This window comes from Oenanthe melanoleuca, chromosome 25, assembly GCF_029582105.1.
Source record: "Oenanthe melanoleuca isolate GR-GAL-2019-014 chromosome 25, OMel1.0, whole genome shotgun sequence".
NCBI lineage: Eukaryota > Metazoa > Chordata > Aves > Passeriformes > Muscicapidae > Oenanthe > Oenanthe melanoleuca.
The window spans coordinates 8,336,344-8,356,380 of NC_079358.1; the positions used below are offsets into that span (position 1 = coordinate 8,336,344).

Sequence of the window (20,037 nt, forward strand, 5' to 3'; positions counted from 1 at the left end):
GGTTTTTTTTTTCTTTTTTAAGGGATTTTCCATGAATTTTTTTTTATATATTTTTTGAATATTTTTGGTTGTTTTTAGGAATTTTTTTGTGCTTTTTTTTCCCGTTTTTAATGTGATTTTCACTGTAATATCTTCATTTTTCGACGGTTTTTTTACGGATTTTTTTTTTAATTAACAAATACACATATAAATTTTTTTTTTTTTAAATTTTTATTTTTTATTTTTTATTTTTTATTTTTTATTTTTTCTCCGGTGTTCCCAGGGGGATCCCCCAGTCCCTGCCCCTCCCCCAGCCACGGAAATATTTTTATTTTTCGAGTCCATTTTGATTTAATTTTTTTTAATTTTTTTAGGGGATTTTCCATGAATTTTTTTTATATATTTTTTTTTATATTTTTGAATATTTTTGGTTGTTTTTTTGGAGTTTTTTTGTGCTTTTTTTCCCGTTTTTAATGTGATTTTCACTGTAATATTCTTATTTTTCGAGTCCATTTTTTTGGGTTTTTTTACGGATTTTTTTTTTTTTTTAATAAATACACATATAAATTTTTTTTTTATTATTTTATTTTTTATTTTTTATTTTTTCTCAGGTGTTCCCAGGGGGATCCCCCAGTCCCCGCCCCTGCCCCGGCTCCCCTCGGCCTCGCTCACGTTGTACTCGCCCTTGGTCCCCGCCCGGCTCTTCAGGAAGCAGCCGGTGGCCACCAACAGCCCCAGGGTGGCCACCAGGAGCCCCAGCGACAGCAGCGAGCCCGGGGACAGCGGCCACGGCTCTGGGGAAGAGGGAAAAAAAAAATTAAATTATATTAAAAAAAATTTTTTAAAGTAGAAAAAAAAAAATAAAATAAAAAACCTCAAAAAATCCTCCCAAAATAATCCTTAAAAAAAAACCCAAAATAACCCAAAAAAACTTTCAGAGAAATGTTTAAAAATCCCCCTAAAAAACCTCAAAAAACAAAACAAAACAAAAAAAAGAAAAAAAAAGAAAAAAAAATCCGAAAAAAGGCCTAAAAATCCCCTTGGGAAAAAAAAAAAAAAAAAAAACTCAAAAAATCCTCCCAAAATAATCCTTAAAAAAAAACCAAAATAACCCAAAAAAACTTTCAGAGAAATGTTTAAAAATCCCCCTAAAAAACCTCAAAAAAAAAAAAAAAAAGAAAAAAAAGAAAAAAAAATCCGAAAAAATGCCTAAAAATCCCTTGGGAAAAAAAAAAAAAAAAAAAAAAAACTCAAAAAATCCTCCCAAAATAATCCTTAAAAAAAAAACCAAAATAACCCAAAAAAACTTTCAGAGAAATGTTTAAAAATCCACCTAAAAACCCCCCCAAAAAAAAAAAAAAAAAAAAAAAAAAAAAAACCAACGAAAAAAAATCTGAAAAAACGCCTAAAAATCCCCTTGAAAAAAAAAAAAAAAGGCAGAAAAAAATCACAAAAAATCCCCCAGAAAAAAAAAAATCCCCCCGAAAGAAACAAAAACAAAACAAAACAAAAAAAACCTCAAAAAATCCTCCCCAAAAAAAGCAAGATAACCCCAAAAAAACTTTCAGAGAAATCTTTATAATATCTAAAAAAAAAAAAAAACCAAAAAAAACAAACAAAAAAAAACCAAAACAAAACAAACAAAAAAAAAAACCCAAAAAAAAAAAAAAAAAAAAAAAAAGCAAAAATAAAGCCCGAAAAAATCCCAAAAAATGCCCCCGCAAAAAAAGAAAAACAAACAAAAAATCCCCCGAAAAAAACAAAAAACCCAAAAAAAACTAAAAAAAAAACAACCAAAAAATCTCAAAAAATCCTCCCCAAAAAATTCCTTCCTGCTGGGCACAGATGGTTTTTTTTAATGGTTTTTTTTTTGTGGCTTTTTGATTTTTTTTTTTTATTTTTGGGTGTTTTTTGGGTGTTTTTTGGGGTTTTTTGGGGTTTTTGGGGTTTTTGGGGTGGCCACCAGGAGCCCCAGCGACAGCAGCGAGCCCGGGGACAGCGGCCACGGCTCTGGGGAAGAGGAAAAAATTAAATTAAATTTCAAAAATTTAAAAAAAAAATTTAAAAAAAATTAAAAAAAGAAAAAAAGAGACAAAAAAAGAAAAAAAAAACGCAAAAAAAAAAACCAACCCTCCAATAACCTCAAAAAAATCCAAAAAAACCCTCAAAAAAAACCCCAAAACCTCAAAAAAAAAAAATCTCAAAAAATCCCACCAAAATAAAAAAAATCCCCCCAAAAAACGTGAAAAAAACCTCAAAAAAATCCCAAACAACCCCCAAGAAATCCCCAGAAAAACCCAAGAAAACCCTCAAAAAAACCCAAAATAACCCCCCAAAAAACCAAAAAAACCCAAAAAAACCTAAAAAAAATCCTAAAACCCCCAAAAATCCCAAAATAACCCCAAAAAAAATCCCCAAAAAACCCTTTAAAAATCCCAAAAAAACTCCAAAAAAGCCATTAAAAAACCCAAAAAAACCACACAAAAACCCCAAAAAAACCCCAAAAAAATTCCAAAATAACCCCAAAAAAATCCCCAAAAAAACCCTTAAAAAATCCCAAAAAACCCTAAAAATAAAAAAAAAACCCCAAAAAAATCCCCAAAAAATCCCAAAAAACCCAAAAAAAAAACCCAAGAAAAACCTCAAAAAATCCCAAAAAACCCCCAAAAAATCCAAAAAAAACCCCAAAAAAATTCCAAAATAACCCCAAAAAAATCCCCCAAAAAACCCTTAAAAAATCCCAAAAAACCCCTAAAAAATAAAAAAAACCAAAAAAATCGCCAAAAAAATCCCAAAAACCCAAAAACAATCCCAAGAAAAACCCCAAAAAATCCCTAAAAAAATCCCAAAAAACTCCTCAAACCCAAAAAAATCCCAAAAAAACCACCAAAAAACCCCAAAAAATCCCCAAAAAAACCCCAAAACATCCCAAAAAACCCCCAAAAAATCCCAAAAAATCTCCAAAGAAACCCCAGAAAAATCCCAGAAAATCCCCCAAAAACCAAAAAAAAATCCCAAAAAAACCCCTTAAAAATTCCCAAAAAAACCCCAGAAAAACCCTTAAAAAAAATCCCAAAAAAACCCCAAAAAATCCATTAAAAATAACCCAAAAGACCCAAAAAAATCCCAAAAAAATCCCCAAAAAAACCCCAAAAAAACCCCAAAAAAGCCATTAAAAAACCCAAAAAAATCACCAAACCCCCCAAAAAATCCCCAAAATAACCTCAAAAAATCCCAGAAAAATCCCAAGAAAACTCCAAAAAAATCCCAAAAACCCCAAGACCCCAAAAAAATCCCAAAAAACCCAAAACAAAACCTTTAAAAAATAAAAAAAAATTTAAAAAAAAAAAAAAATCCCCAAAAAACCAAAAAAAACCCCAAAAAACAAACAAAAAAAAATCCCAAAAAAAACCTCAAAAAATCCCAGAAAAACCCAAAAAAACCACCAAAAATCCCCAAAAAAGTTCCAAAAAATCCCCAAAAAACCCTAAAAAAATCCCAAAAAAATAATAAAAAAAAAAAAAAAAAAAAAAAAAAAAATCCCAAAAAAAACCCCTAAAAAATCAAAAAAAACCCCTAAAAAAAACCAAAAAACACCCCCGACTCACCGGTGACCGTGACCTCCACGCTGGCCTCGGCCCCGCCGTGCCGGTTGCCCGCCCGGCACCGATACTCGCCCGCGTTGGCCGCGCTCGCCGCCGTGACCAGCACGGAGCGGTTGCCGCGGGCCCAGCGCGCGTTGGGGGCGGGGGGCAGCGCCCACCGGAACCGCGGCCGCGGGACCCCCCCGGCCCCGCACGACACCGAGAAATCCGCGCCCGGCGCCACGCGGGGGGACGGGAGCACGCGGAGGGTGACGGAGGAGGGCGGGTCTGGGAAGGAAAGGATTAAAAAGAGGAAAAATTATTAAAATCCCGTTTTTCTTACACCAAAATCTCAATTTTTTTACCCCAAAAATCTCAATTTTTTGCCCCAAAAATCTCAATTTTTTGCACCAAAATCTCAATTTTTTACCCTCCAAAATCTCAATTTTTGACCCCAAAAATCTCAATTTTTTTTGCACCAAAATCTCAATTTTTTACCCAAAATATCAATTTTTTGACCAAAAATATCAATTTCTTACCCCAAAATCCTGATTTTTTTTTACCCGCCAAAATCTCAATTTTTCACCCCAAAATCCCAATTTTTTACCCCAAAATCCTGATTTTTTTACCTTCCAAAATCTCAATTTTTACCCCAAAATCCTGATTTTTTTACTCTCTAAAATCTCAAATTTTTTATCCCAAAATCGCAGCTTCTTTACCCCAAAATCTCAAATTTTTACCCAAAAAAAATGTAACTTTTTTTTACCCCAAAATCTCAATTTTTTACACCAAAAATTCCGATTTTTTTGCCCCAAAATCCTGATTTTTTCACCCCAAAAATCTCAATTTACACCAAAATCTCAATTTTTTGAGGAGGGCGGGTCTGGGAAGGAAAGGGTTAAAAAGAGAAAAAAATTATTAAAATTTGCCCCAAAAAATCCGGGTTTTTAAACCCCAAAATCTCAATGTTTTACCCCAAAAATTCCGATTTTTTACCCCAAAATCCCGATTTTTTTGCCCCAAAAATCTCAATTTTTTGCACCAAAATCTCAATTTTTTACCCTCCAAAATCTCAATTTTTGACCCCAAAAATCTCAAATTTTTTTTGCACCAAAATCTCAATTTTTTACCCCAAAATCCTGATTTTTTTACCCGCCAAAATCTCAATTTTTTTACCCCAAAAATCTCAATTTTTTGCCCCAAAATCCTGATTTTTTTACCTTCCAAACTCTCACATTTTTACCCCAAAATCCCGATTTTTTTAACCCAAAATCCTGAGTTTTTACCCTCCAAAATCTCAATTTTTCACCCCAAAAATCTCAATTTTTTTTTGCACCAAAATCTCAATTTTTTACCCAAAATCTCAATTTTTTGCCCAAAAATATCAATTTTTTACCCCAAAATCCTGATTTTTTCACCCGCCAAAATCTCAATTTTTTTACCCCAAAAATCTCAATTTTTTGCCCCAAAATCCTGATTTTTTTACCTTCCAAACTCTCACATTTTTACCCCAAAATCCCGATTTTTTTAACCCAAAATCCTGAGTTTTTACCCTCCAAAATCTCAATTTTTCACCCCAAAAATCTCAATTTTTTTTGCACCAAAATCTCAATTTTTTACCCAAAATCTCAATTTTTTGCCCAAAAATATCAATTTTTTACTCCAAAATCCTGATTTTTTTTACCCGCCAAAATCTCAATTTTTTACCCCAAAATCCCAATTTTTTACCCCAAAATCCTGATTTTTTTACCTTCCAAAATCTCAATTTTTACCCCAAAATCCTGATTTTTTTACTCTCTAAAATCTCAAATTTTTTATCCCAAAATCGCGGCTTCTTTACCCCAAAATCTCAAATTTTTACCCAAAAAAAATGTAACTTTTTTTTACCCCAAATTCTCAATTTTTTACACCAAAAATTCCGATTTTTTTGCCCCAAAATCCTGATTTTTTCACCCCAAAAATCTCAATTTACACCAAAATCTCAATTTTTTGAGGAGGGCGGGTCTGGGAAGGAAAGGGTTAAAAAGAGAAAAAAATTATTAAAATTTGCCCCAAAAAATCCGGGTTTTTTAACCCCAAAATCTCAATGTTTTACCCCAAAAATTCCGATTTTTTACCCCAAAATCCCGATTTTTTTGCCCCAAAAATCTCAATTTTTCACCCCAAAAATCTCAATTTTTTGCACCAAAATCTCAATTTTTTACCCTCCAAAATCTCAATTTTTGACCCCAAAAATCTCAAATTTTTTTGCACCAAAATCTCAATTTTTTACCCAAAATCTCAATTTTTTGCCCAAAAATATCAACTTTTTACCCCAAAATCCTGATTTTTTTACCCGCCAAAATCTCAATTTTTTTACACCAAAATTCCAATTTTTTGCCTAAAATCTCAATTTTTCACCCCAAAAACCTCAATTTTTTACACCAAAAATTCCGATTTTTTTGCCCCAAAATCCCGATTTTTTCACCCCAAAAATCTCAAATTTTTTACACCAAAATCTCAATTTTTTACCCCGAAATCCCGTTTTTCCTTCCAAAATCTCACATTTTTACCCGAAAATCCCGATTTTTAACCCAAAATCCTGACTTTTTACCCTCCAAAATCTCACTTTTTTATCCCCAAAATCCCAATTTTTTTTACCCTCCATAATCCCGATTTTAAACCCCAAATCCCGCATTTCTAAACCCAAATCCCGGTTTTTATCAGAAATCCGCGCCCGGCGCCACGCGGGGGGAGGGGAGCACGCGGAGGGTGACGGAGGAGGGCGGGTCTGGCAAGGAAAGGGTTAAAAAGAGGAAAAATTATTAAAATCCCGGTTTTTTTACACCAAAATCTCAATTTTTTTTACCCCAAAAATCTCAATTTTTTACACCAAAATCTCAATTTTTTACCCTCCAAAATCTCAATTTTTCACCCCAAAAATCTCAATTTTTTACCCCAAAATCCTGATTTTTTTACCTTCCAAAATCTCAATTTTTTACCCCAAAAATATCAATGTTTTTACCTCAAAATCCCGATTTTTTTACCTCAAAAATCTCAATTTTCTTACACCAAAATCTCAATTTTTTGCCCCAAAATCTCAAGTTTTTTACCCCAAAAATCTCAATTTTTTACCCCAAAATCCCGATTTTTTTACCTCAAAAATCTCAATTTTCTTACACCAAAATCTCAATTTTTTACCCGCCAAAATATCAATGTTTTTACCCCAAAAATCTCAATTTTTTATCCCAAAATCTCAATTTTTTTTTACCCCAAAAATCTCAATTTTTTACCCCAAAATCCCGATTTTTTTACCTCAAAAATCTCAATTTTCTTACACCAAAATCTCAATTTTTTACCCGCCAAAATATCAATGTTTTTACCCCAAAAATCTCAATTTTTTGCCCCAAAATCTCAAATTTTTTACCCCAAAAATCTCAATTTTTTACCCCAAAATCCTGATTTTTTTACCTCAAAAATCTCAATTTTTTGCCCCAAAAATCTCAATTTTCTTACACCAAAATCTCAATTTTTTACCCGCCAAAATATCAATGTTTTTACCCAAAATATCTCAATTTTTTGCCCCAAAATCTCAATTTTTTACCCCAAAAATCTCAATTTTTTACCCCAAAATCCCGATTTTTTTACCTCAAAAATCTCAATTTTCTTACACCGAAATCCCAATTTTTTTACCCGCCAAAATATCAATGTTTTTACCCCAAAAATCTCAATTTTTTGCCCAAAAATCTCAAGTTTTTTACCCCAAAAATCTCAATTTTTACCTAAAAATCCCAATTCTTTTACCTCAAAAATCTCAATTTTCTTACACCAAAATATCAAATTTTTTGCCCCAAAATCCCAATTTTTTTACCTCAAAAATCTCAATTTTTTACCCACCAAAATCTCAATGTTTTTACCCCAAAAATCTCAATTTTTTGCCCCAAAATCTCAAATTTTTTACCCCAAAAATCTCAATTTTTTACCACAAAATCCTGATTTTTTTACTCTCTAAAATCTCAAAATTTTTATCCCAAAATCCCGTTCTTTTTACCCCAAAAATCTCAAATTTTTTGCCCCAAAATCTCAAATTTTTTTACCCCAAAAATCTCTATTTTTTACCCCAAAATCCCAATTTTTTTACCTCAGAAATCTCAATTTTCTTACACCAAAATCTCAATTTTTTTACCCAAAATATCAATTTTTTGCCCAAAAATATCAATGTTTTACCCCAAAACCCTGATTTTTTTACCCGCCAAAATCTCAATTTTTTACCCCAAAAATCTCAATTTTTTACCCTAAAATCCCGATTTTTTTACCTCAAAAATCTCAATTTTCTTACACCGAAATCTCAATTTTTTTACCCGCCAAAATATCAATGTTTTTACCCAAAAAATCTCAATTTTTTGCCCCAAAATCTCAGATTTTTTGCCCCAAAAATCCCGATTTTTTTACCCCAAAATCCCAATTTTTTTACCTCAAAAATCTCAATTTTCTTACACCAAAATCTCAAATTTTTTGCCCCAAAATCCCGATTATTTCATCTCAAAAATCTCAATTTTCTTACACCAAAATCTCAATTTTTTACCCCGAAAATCTCAATTTTTTGCCCCAAAATCTCAAATTTTTTACCCCAAAAATCCCGATTTTTTTACCCCAAAATCCTGATTTTTTTACCCCAAAATCCCAATTTTTTACCGCCAAAATCCCCGGGTGTTTTTTACCCCAAACCCCTTTTTTTTCCCCAAAACCCCATTTTCCCCAAAATCACGATTTTTTCCCCCAAACCCCATTCCCCCAAAATCCCCATTTTCCCCCCAAAATCCCCATTTTTCCCAAAATCCCGGTTTTTCCCCCCAAACCCCCACCCCGCGCTCACACTCCACAGCCACGCTGACGTTTTTGCTCGCCCAGCCGTGCGCGTTGCTCGCCCGGCACTCGTAGGTGCCCGCGTGGCCTCGGGTGACGTTGGCGGCGCCGTCCCCCAGCTCCGTAGCGTTGTGCATGTCGCGATAGTCGCGGTAATAGTCGCGATAATCGCGATAATCGCGGTAATTGTCGCGGTAATCGCGGTAATTGTCGCGGTAATCGCGGTAATTGTCGCGGTAATCGCGGTAGTTGTCGCGATAGTCGGCGTTACTGTCGCGATAGTCGGCGATACGCGCGCAGGTGACCACGGGCGGGGGGTTCCCGGTGGCCTCGCAGCGCAGCCGGGCCGGGGTCCCCTCGAGCCACCGGTGGCGAGCGGGGCAACCGAGCTCGGGGAGCGCGGGGGGGTCTGGGGTGGAAATAGAAATAAAAATAATTAATTACTAATAATTAAAAATTAATTAATATTTAATAATAATAATAATAGTAATAGTAATACCATTAATAATAAAGACAATAAAAATAAAAATAAAAATATATAAATGTAAATGTAAATATAAATATAAATATAAATAATAATTATGATGATAATAATAATATAAATATAAATATAAATATAAATATAAATATAAATATAAATATAAATATAAATATAAATATAAATAATATAAATATAAATATAAATATAAATATAAATATAAATATAAATATAAATATAAATATAAATATAAATATAAATATAAATATAATAAAAATGTAATAGAAATAGGAGTAGAAGTAGCAACAGAAATACAAATAGAAAAAATAAAAATAAAAATAGCAATAATATAATAAAAATAATAAAAAGTATAAAAAGTATATAAATAGTAAAAATAATAATTTAATTAAAAATAATAAAGATAAAGATACATAAAGATAATAAAAATAACAAATAAAATAGAAATAGAAACAAATTCAAAAAAGTTTAAAAATAAAAATGATAAAAATGGTAAAAATAAAAATAATTTAATAAAAACAAGAAAGATAAATATAAAGATAGTAATAAAAGCAAAAATAAAAATAAAAATAAAAATAAAAATAAAAATAAAAATAAAAATAAAAATGATAAAAATAAAAATAAAAATAAAAATGATAAAAATAAAAATAATAATGGGGATTTAGGGGAAAAAAATAATTTGGGAAAAATGGAATTTTGGGGAAAAAATGGGAATTTTGGGGGAAAAGGAATTTTGGGAAGTTCTCGGGGAGAGGAAGGGATTTGGGAGTAAAAGTAAATTTTGAGATTTGGTGGGAAAAACAGAAATTTGGGAATTGGCGGGAGGAATTTCGGGAGGATTTGGGAGATAAAAAAAGGAATTTGGGGCAGATCCCCTCCCCCCCCGGGCCACTCACACTCCACGGTGACCAGCACGCTCCTGGTGGCCACCCCGTGCCGGTTGGTGGCCCTGCAGACGTAGCGGCCGCCGTCGGCTCGCGTCACCAGGCGGCCATCTTGAATCCCACCATGGGCGCCGCCATCTTGAATCCCACCATGGGCGCCGCCATCTTGAATCCCACTATGGACGCTGCCATTTTGATTGCCGCCATCTTGAATGCCGCTGTAAGTGCCGCCACGAGTGCCACGAGTTCCACCATGAGTTATCCCATGGGTGACATCACGAGTGCCGCCATCTTGAGTGCCATGGGTGCCACCATTTTGGTTGCCGCCATCTTGAGTGCCACCTTGTGTGCCACCATGAGTGCCACGAGTTTCACCATGAGTCCTACCATCTTGAATGCCACCATGAGTGTCACCATGAGTGCCGCCATCTTGAATGCCACGAGTGCCACCACGAGTGCCACCACGAGTGCCACCATCTTGAGTGTCACCATGAGTTATCCCATGGGTGACACCACGAGTGCCGCCATCTTGAGTGCCACGGGTGCCGCCGTGTGTGTCGCCATGAGTGTGACCAACTCGAGTGCCACCATGAGTGCCGCCATCTTGAATGACATCATCAGTGCCGCCATCTTGAACGCCTCCATGAGTTCCACCATGAGTTATTCCGTGGTTACCACCATGGGTGCCGCCATCTTGAGTGCCGCCATCTTGAATCCCACCACGAGTGCCGCCATCTTGAGTGCCGCCATCTTGAATACCACCATGAACGCTGCCATCTTGACTGCCGCCATCTTTAATGCCATAATGAGTGCTGCCATCTTGACTGCCGCCATCTTGAATGTCACCATGAGTGCCGCCATCTTGAATCCCACCATGAATGCCGCCATCTTGAGTGCCATAATGAGTTCTGCCATCTTGAATATCACCATGAGTTCCGCCATCTTGACTGCCACCATCTTTAATGCCATAATGAGTGCTGCCATCTTGAATCCCACCATCTTGAGTTCCTCCATCTTTAATGCCACCATGAGTGCCGCCATCTTTAATCCCACCACGAATGCCGCCATCTTGACCGCCGCCATTTTTAATGCCATAATGAGCGCCGCCATCTTGAATGTCACCATAGGTGCCGCCATCTTGACCGCCGCCATCTTGAATGCCATAATGAGCGCCGCCATCTTGACCGCCGCCATCTTGAATGCCATAATGAGCGCCACCATCTTGAATGTCACCATAGGTGCCGCCATCTTGACCGCCGCCATCTTGAATGCCATAATTAGCGCCGCCATCTTGAATGTCACCATAGGTGCCGCCATCTTGACCGCCGCCATCTTGAATGCCATAATGACCGCCGCCATCTTGCCCGCCGCCCGCTCTCGCCCCGCCCTGGCGCTCGCACCGCGTGCTGGGCTCCGGCTCCCCGTCGGCGCCGCACTCCAGCTGCCACCGCTGTCCCTCCACCCACACCCGGCGCGCCGGACACCGCGACTCGGACATGGTGGGTCCGCCTGTAGGTGAGGGGGGGACAGGGGGACGCTCCGATCACCTCGGTGGCCACCGAGCCCCTCCCGGTGGCCACCCCCGCCCCCACTCACGCTCCACGCGCACGGTGACGCGCCGGCTCCGCGTCCCCAAGGCGTTGGTGGCCTTGCACTCGTAGGTCCCGGCCAGCGCCCGGGTGACCACCAAGGGCTCCGTGGTGGCCACGGGGCGGCCGCGGTGGCCGCAGGCCACGGTGGGGGAGGGGTTGCCGGTGGCCAGGCAGGACAGGGAGCGGCGGGAGCCGCGGAGCCACGTGCGGCTGGAGGGGCAGGAGCCGGGCGGGAACTCGGGGGGGTCTGGGGTGGGGAAAAAAAAAAAATATTTGGGGTGATTTGGGGGGAAAAAATTTAAAAAAAATTTAAAAAAAGGGGAAAAAAAAAAAAAAATTTGGGGGAAAAAAAAGGGATTTGGGGAAGATTTGGGGAAATAAAAAAGGGATTTGGGGAAAAATGGGATTTAGGGAAGATTTGGGGGAAGAAATAAACAAAAAGGAATTTGGGGAAGATTTGGGAAAAAAATAAAAATAAAAAATGGAATTTGGGAATTGTCGGGAGGGATTTTAGGAAAAACAGGGAGGAAAAAAAAAAGGAATTTGGGGAAGATTTTGGGGGGAAAAAAAAGGAATTTGGGAATTTTCGGGAGGGATTTTAAGAAAAACAGGGAGAAATAAAAGAAAAGGAAATTGGGGAAGATTTAGGAAAAATTAAAAAAAATAATAATAATTGGGAATTGTCGGGAGGGATTTTGGGAAAAACAGACAGGAAAAAAAAGGGAATTGGGGAAGATTTGGAAAAATTAAAAAAAAAAAAAAAAGGAAATTGGGAATTTTCGGGAGGGATTTCGGGAAAAACCGGGAGAAAAAAAAAGGGAATTTCGGGAAGATTTTGGGGGAAAAAAAAAGGGAATTTGGGGAAGATTTAGGAAAAAAATAAAAATAAAAAACGGAATTTGGGAATTGTCGGGAGGGATTTTAGGAAAAACCAGGAGAAAAAAAAGGGAATTCTGAAATTGTCATGAGTGATTTGGGGAAAAACCGGGAGAAAAAAAAAAGGGAATTTGGAGATTTGGGAAAAACAAATTTAAAAATAAAATAAAATACGGAATTTGGGTATTGTTGGGAGGGATTTTGGGAAGATTTTGGGGGAAAAAAAGAGAAATTGGGGAAAATTTGGGGAAAAAAAAAAAAAAAAAGGAAATTGGGAATTGCTGGGAGGGATTTCAAGAAAAACCGGGAGAAAAAAAAGGGAATTCGGGGAAAATTTGGGGGGGAAAAAAAAAAAAGGAATTTGGGAATTGTCGGGAGGGATTCTAGGAAAAACCAGAAGAAAAAAAAGGGAATTTCGGGAAGATTTTGGGGGGAAAAAATGGGAATTTGGGGAAGATTTGGGGAAAAAAAAAAAAAGGGAATTTGGGAATTACCGGGAGAGATTTTGGGAAAAACAGAGAGGGAAAAAAAAAAGGGAATTTGGGGAAGATTTAGGAAAAAAATAAAAATAAAAAACGGAATTTGGGAATTGTCGGGAGGGATTTTAGGAAAAACCAGGAGAAAAAAAAAGGGAATTTCGGGAAGATTTTGGGGGCAAAAAATGGGAATTTGGGGAAGATTTGGGAAAAAAATAAAAATAAAAAACGGAATTTGGGAATTGTCGAGAGGGATTTTAGGAAAAACAGAGAGGGAAAAAAAAAAGGGAATTTGGGGAAGATTTAGGAAAAAAATAAAAATAAAAAACGGAATTTGGGAATTGTCGGGAGGGATTTTAGGAAAAACAAAGAGATAAAAAAAAGGGAATTTCGGGAAGATTTTGGGGGCAAAAAATGGGAATTTGGGGAAGATTTGGGAAAAAAATAAAAATAAAAAACGGAATTTGGGAATTGTCGAGAGGGATTTTAGGAAAAACAGAGAGAGAAAAAAAAAGGGAATTTGGGGAAGATTTAGGAAAAAAATAAAAATAAAAAACGGAATTTGGGAATTGCCGGGAGGGATTTTAGGAAAAACAAAGAGATAAAAAAAAGGGAATTTGAAGAAAATTTTGGGAAAAAAAAAAACCCCGAACGGCCGCGGGCGCCACTCACAGAGCACCGCCAGCCGCGCCGCCGCCTCCTTTGTCACCTCGGTGTCGCCCACGGCCAGGCGAGCCCCGCACACCATTTGGCGACCGTGGTCGCGCCCCCGGGCCACCAAGCGGAGCTGCAGCCGCGGCTCGGAGCCCTCGGCCAGCAGCGCCCCGCGGGCATCGCGGAGCTGCAGCCGCACCCGGGCGGGGCCCGGTGGCCCGGGGGGGTCTCCAGGTAGCCCAGAGGTGTCCTCGTGTGGTTTTGGGGTGTTCCCAGATGGCCCAGAGGTGTCCCCAGGTAGCCCAAAGGTATCCCTAGGTGGCTTTGGGGTGTCCCCAGGTGGCCCAGAGGTGTCCCCAGGTAGCCCAGAGGTGTCCCTAGGTAGCCTGAGGGTGTCCCCAGGTGGTTTTAGGGTGTCTCCAAGTAGCCCAAAGGTATCCCTAGGTGGCCCAGGGGTGTCCCCAGTTGGTTTTGGGGTGTCCCCAAGTAGCCCAGAGGTGTCCCCAAGTAGCCCAGAGGTGTCCCCAGGTGACTCCGAGGTGTCCCCAGCTGTTTTTGGAGTATCCCCAGGTATTTTTTGGGTGTCCCCAAGTAGCCCAGAGCTCTCCCCAGGTAGCCCAGAGCTGTCCCCAATTAGCCCAGGGCTGTCCCCAGTTAGCCCAGGGCTGTCCCCAGCTAGCCCAGCGCTGTCCCCACGTGACTCAGGCGTGTCCCCAGCTAGCCCAGATCTGTCCCCAGCTAGCCCAGCGCTCTCCCCAGCTAGCCCAGATCTCTCCCCAGGTAGTCCAGGGCTGTCTCCAGCTGTTTTTGGGGTATCCCCAGCTAGCCCAGATCTGTCCCCAGCTAGCCCAGCGCCATCCCCAGCTAGCCCAGCGCCATCCCCACGTGGCTCAGGCGTGTCCCCAGGTAGTTTTTGGCTCTCCCCAGGTAGCCCAGATCTCTCCCCAGCTAGCCCAGGGCTGTCCCCAGCTGTTTTTGGGGTATCCCCAGGTAGCCCAGGGCCATCCCCAGCTAGCCCAGATCTCTCCCCAGCTAGCCCAGGGCTGTCCCCAGCTGTTTTTGGGGTATCCCCAGCTAGCCCAGGGCCATCCCCAGCTAGCCCAGATCTCTTCCCAGCTAGCCCAGGGCTGTCCCCAGCTGTTTTTGGGGTATCCCCAGCTAGCCCAGGGCCATCCCCAGCTAGCCCAGGGCTGGGCTCAGCCGCGTCCCCCACTCCGCACGTCACCGTCACCTCCTCCCCCGCCGCCGCCTCCACCGGCCTCACCTCCAGCCGGGGCTCGGGGAATCCTACGGGAAAATTCCATCAAACCCCAAAAAAAAATAAAAATAATTTTGGGGTGTGTCGTCCCCTCCCCCCCCCCCCCATCCCCCTCCCCAAAATTCCCCGCCCTTACTGTAAACCCGCAGTTTCCTCCTCGCCGTTTTGGCCACCGTGGCCACCTGGGCGGTGCAGGTGAGCTCGAGCTCGCCCTCGCTCTGCGGCCGCAGCTCGGCGCTGGCTGTCACCGTGTCGCCGGGCGCCAGCGCTGTCGCGACAGGCAGGGGGCGGCCGCCCAGCGCGGCGGTGACGCGGGTGTCGCCGACAGGGAAGGCGCCGAGCACGCGGCAGGTGACGTTGGCAGAGGCGCCGAGCTCGAGGATGGGCGGGGCTTGGAGGAGGGGGGGGGAGGGGAGGGCTGGGGGGGGGGGGGACATCGCGGGGGTCACCGGGAGGGTGGCGATGAGGTCACGACCCTGGAGATTTGGGGACACCCCCAGACCCTCCCCGGTGCCCTGGGGGCCCCCCAGACCCCCTCCCCATTACCCCAAATGCTCTCCCATTACCCCCAGACCCCTCCCAGTTCCCCGGGGGACCCCCAAACCCCCTCCCCGTTACCCCCAGACCCCTCCCCGTTACCCCCAGACCCCTCCCAGTTCCCTGGGGACACCCCCAGACCCCTCCCCAAGCCCCCAGCCCCCTCCCATTACCCCAAACCCCCTCCCCATTACCCCCCAGACCCCTCCCATCACCCCCACATTCACCTCCCCCCTCCCCAATTCCCCGGAGGACCCCCCAGGCCCCTCCCCATTACCCCAAACCCCCTCCCCATTACCCCCCAGACCCCTCCCATCACCCCCACATCCACCTCCCCCCACCCCAATTCCCCGGAGGACCCCCCAGGCCCCTCCCCATTACCCCCAAACCCCCTCCCCATTACCCCAGCCCCCTCCCCGGTATTCCCAAATCCCTCCCCGTTACCCCCAGACCCTTCCCAGCTCCCTGGGGACCCCCCCCAGACCCCTCCCCATTACCCCCAAACCCCTCCCGTTGCCCTCAGACCCGTCCTGGTTGCCCCAGGGACCCCCCAGCCCCCTCCCCATTACCCCCAGACCCCTCCCCATTATCCCCAGACCCCTCCCAGTGCCTCCAGCCCCCTCCTGGTTGCCCCGGGGACCCCCTCAGCCCCCTCCCCATCACCCCCAGAGCCACAACCCCCCTCCCCATTACCCCCAGACCCCTCCCCATTATCCCCAGACCCCTCCCGTTGCCCTCAGACCCGTCTTGGTTGCCCCAGGGACCCCCCAGCCCCCGCCCCATTACCCCCAGCCCCCTCCCCAATTCCCCGGAGGACACCCCCAAACCCCTCCCCGTTACCCCCAGACCCCTCCCCAGTGCTCCCAGCCCCCTCCCCATTTACACCAACCCCCCTCCCCCATTACCCCCCTCCCCACCCCGCCCCCCCCCCCCTCACCGAACACCGAGAGCGTCTCGGGGGCGGCGGCGCGGGCGAACAGGGGCCCGTGGGGCCGCAGCGACAGCTCGGCGTGGCAGGTGACGCGCTGCCCGTGGTCGCCACGCGTGACCGTGAGCGGGTGGGTGACGGCCACGCTGGCGCTGCCCTCGCTGTCGCCGAATGTCGCGGTGCGCAGCGTGTCGGCGCCGCGGCGCAGCGTCACCGTCAGGTTGGCGACAGGCGCCACCTCCAGCACGCGGCAGCGCAGGGCGTGGCTGTCACCCACGGCCAGGGGGGGGATGGGGTCCAGGGTGACCTCGCGGGGCGGCTCTGGGGACAGAGAGGTGACGTCATGGTGTCACCGTCAGTGTCACCACCCTGGCACCGGCTCCAGGGTCACATCCCGGGGCGGCTCTGGGGACAGAGGTGACGTCATGGTGTCACCATTGGTGCCACTATTAATGTCGCCATTGGTGTCACCACCCTGGCATTGGGTCCAGGGGGGCAGCGCTGGGGACAGAGAGGTGACGTCATGGTGTCACCATCAGTGTCACCACCCTGGAATCAGCTCCAGGGTCACCTCGCGGGGCAGCTCTGGGGACAGAGGGGACACAATGATGTCACCCTGTGTGTCACTATCGGTGTCACTATCGGTGTCACCATCGCTGTCACCACCCTGGCATTGGGTCCAGGGGGGCAGTGCTGGGGACAGAGGTGACGTCATGGTGTCACCGTTGGTGTCACCACCCTGGAATCAGCTCCAGGGTCACCTCCCGGGGCGGCTCTGGGGACAGAGGTGACGTCATGGTGTCACCATCGCTGTCACCATCGCTGTCACTATCAGTGTCCCCTCATTGTCCCCTCATTGTCCCCTCCCTGTCCCCACCCCGTGTCCCCACTCACGATACACCACGATGGCGCTGCTGGCGGTGGCCTCGCTGTCGCCGCAGCTGCCGGCGCAGGTGACATCGCGGGGTCTCCATCGCGACACGTTCCCGATCCGGAAGCTTTGCCACAGGAGCCCCCCGGGCCCGGGGGTGGCGCCCAGGGCGGTGTCGAGGCGCAGCCACGCGCGACCCCCCACGCACGGGCTGCGGCTGCAGTTGATGGTGGCCGAGCCCCCGAACGGCACCACGGCCACGCGCGGCCACGACCGCACCCAGAACGGGCCGTGGGACGCCCCTGCGGGACCCCAAAAATATGGGGGACACCCCTAAATATAGGGGAGACCCCTGGATATGGGGGAGACCCCCGCGGGACCCCCCCCGAACGGCGCCACGGCCACGCGCGGCCGCGACCGCACCGAGAACGGGCGGCTCCTGCGGGACCCAAAATATGGGATGGGGACCCCAAAATATGGGACAGGGACCCCAAAATATGGGATGGGGACCCCAAAATATGGGGCAGGGACCCCCAAAATATGGGGGACACCCCTAAATATGGGAGAGGGACACCTAAAAATGGGATGGGGACACCCAAAAAATGGGAGAGGGACCCCAAAATATGGGACAGGGACCCCGAAATATGGGACAGGGACCCCAGAAAATGGGATGAGGACCCCCAAAAATGGGAGAGGGACCCCAAAATATGTGGGATAGGGACCCCAAAAAATGGGGACAGGGACCCCCAAAAATGGACAGGGACACGCCAAAAATGGGAGATGGACCCCCAAAAATGGGAGAGGGACCCCTAAAAATGGGATAGGGACCCCCAAAATATGGATAGGGACCCCAAAATATGGGAGAGGGACACCCAAAATATGGATAGGGACCCCAAAATATGGGAGAGGGACACCCAAAAATGGGACAGGGACCACAAAAATGGGACAGGGACCCCAAAATATGGGGCAGGGACCCCCAAAATATGGGGGACACCCCTAAATATGGGACAGGGACCCCCGAAAATGGGATGGGGAGCCCCAAAAATGGGACAGGGACTCCCTAAATATGGGAGGGACCCCCAAAATGGGACAGGGATCCCCCCCAAAATGGCAAAGGGTCCCCCAAAACAGGGCAGGGACCCCTAAATATGGCAAAGGGTCCCCCCAAATGGGACAGGGACCCCCCAAAAATGGCAAAGGGACCCCTAAAATGGGATGGGGACCCCCAAAGTGGAACAGAGACCCCTCAAAATGGGACAAGGACCCCTAAAAAAGTACAGGGACCCCCCCAAAATGAGACAGAACCCCCAAAATGAGACAGAACCCCCCAAAACAGGGCAGGGACCCCCCAAAAATTGAACACGCCCCCCCAAACCCCCCAGAAGCAGCACAGCCCCGAGCCCGAACCCTGAACCCCAAAAGTTTTTGGTGGGGGGAGGAATTAATTTTTTTTTAATTTTTAAATTAAAATTATTTATTTTAATTTTTTTTTTTGCTGCCCCCCCCCCTCAAATTCCGGCTGGAATAAAATAAAAATTCCTGTGGATTTTAGGATTCCCCGCCCAAAAAAAAAAATTTTGGGATGTTCAGAGATGCCCCCTCCTCAATGAAATTTAAAAAAAAAAAAAAAAAATTTAATTGAAATGAAATGAAATGAAATGAAAATGAAATGAAATGAAATGAAGTAGAATAATATAAAATAGAATAAGATAAAATGAGATTAAATGAGATTAAAATAGAATAAGATAAAATGAGATAAAACGAGATTAAAATAGAATAAAATAAAATAAAATAAAATAAAATAAAATAAAATAAAATAAAATAAAATGAAAATGAAATGAAATTAAATATAAAAATAAATAAAATAAAATTAAATTAAAATTAAAATTAAAAAAAGGAAAATAAAAATAAAATAAAATAAAATAAAATAAAAATAAAATAAAATAAAATAAAATAAAATAAAATAAAATAAAAATGAAATAAAATAAAATAAAATAATTTAAAAATAAAATAATTTAAAATAATTTAAAAATAAAATAAAATAAAATAAAATAATAAAATAAAATAAAAATGAAATGAAATGAAATATAAAATAAAATAAAATAAAATAAAATAAAATAAAATAAAATAAAATAAAATAAAATAAAATAAAATAAAATAAAACGGAGATTTCCCCCTCCCCACCTTTTACCTGCGAGCGCCAGAACGAGCGGGGGCAGAAGCTGCGAGGCGGGGCCGGGGGGGCCCATGGGGGAGGGGAGGGGAGGAAGAGGAGGAGGAGGAAGATGAGGATGGAGAGAGCGAGGAATGGAAGAGGAGGAAGAGGAGGGTGAGGAAGGGGGGATGGAAAGAGCGGTGAAGGGAGGGGAGGAGGAGGAGGAGGGGGATGAAGATGAGGAGGAAGAGGAGGATGGAAACAGCGAGGAATGGAGGAGGAGGAAGAGGAGGAGGGGAGGAAGAGAGGAGGAGGAGGATGGAGAGGAGGAGAGGATGAGGAGGGTGAGGAAGGGGGGATAAAAACGGAGAGGAAGAGGAGGAGGAGGAAGAGGAGGGTGAAGATGAGGAAGAGGAGGAGGGAGACAGCGAGGAAAACAGGTGGGAACGGCGAGGAAGGCGGAGATGAGGATGAGGAGGATGAAGAGGAGAAGGAGGATGAGGATGGGGAGGGGGAGGAGGAGAGAGGGGGAGGAAGAGGAGGGTGAGGAAGGGGGGATAAAAACGGCGGGGAAGGGAGGGGAGGAAGAGGATGGAGAGGAAGAGGAGGAGGAAGAGGAGGGTGAGGAGAGAGGGGGATGGAAGCGGAGAGGAAAGGAGGAAGAGGAGGATGAAGATGAGGAGGAGGAAAAGGGGGATGGAAACGGGGAGGAAGAGGAGGAGTGAGACAGCGAGGAAAACAGGTGGGAACGGCGAGGAAGGCGGAGATGAGGATGAGGAGGAGGAGGAAGAGGAGGGTGAGGAGAGGAGGGGTGGAAACGAGGAGGAAGGCGGAGATGAGGATGAGGATGGGGATGGGGAGGGGGAGGATGGAGAGAGCGAGGAGAGAGGGGGAGGAAGAGG

At 44.0% G+C, this 20,037-nt stretch overlaps 1 protein-coding gene across 1 annotated transcript; it reads right to left on the minus strand.

Moving 5' to 3' along the window:
- Positions 1-576: 576 nt before the first annotated feature.
- Positions 577-19,266, minus strand: LOC130262634 (intercellular adhesion molecule 5-like). Its single transcript, XM_056509958.1, has 13 exons — positions 19,172-19,266; positions 17,004-17,282; positions 16,119-16,430; positions 14,781-15,062; positions 14,593-14,673; positions 13,405-13,602; positions 11,385-11,627; positions 10,815-11,297; positions 9,801-10,772; positions 8,419-8,817; positions 3,588-3,851; positions 1,940-1,989; positions 577-771 (listed from the first exon to the last, which is right to left on the minus strand). Exons 1-13 carry the CDS (start codon positions 19,227-19,229, stop codon positions 577-579), a joined length of 3,816 nt encoding a protein of 1,271 aa, XP_056365933.1. The 5' UTR covers positions 19,230-19,266.
- Positions 19,267-20,037: the final 771 nt, after the last annotated feature.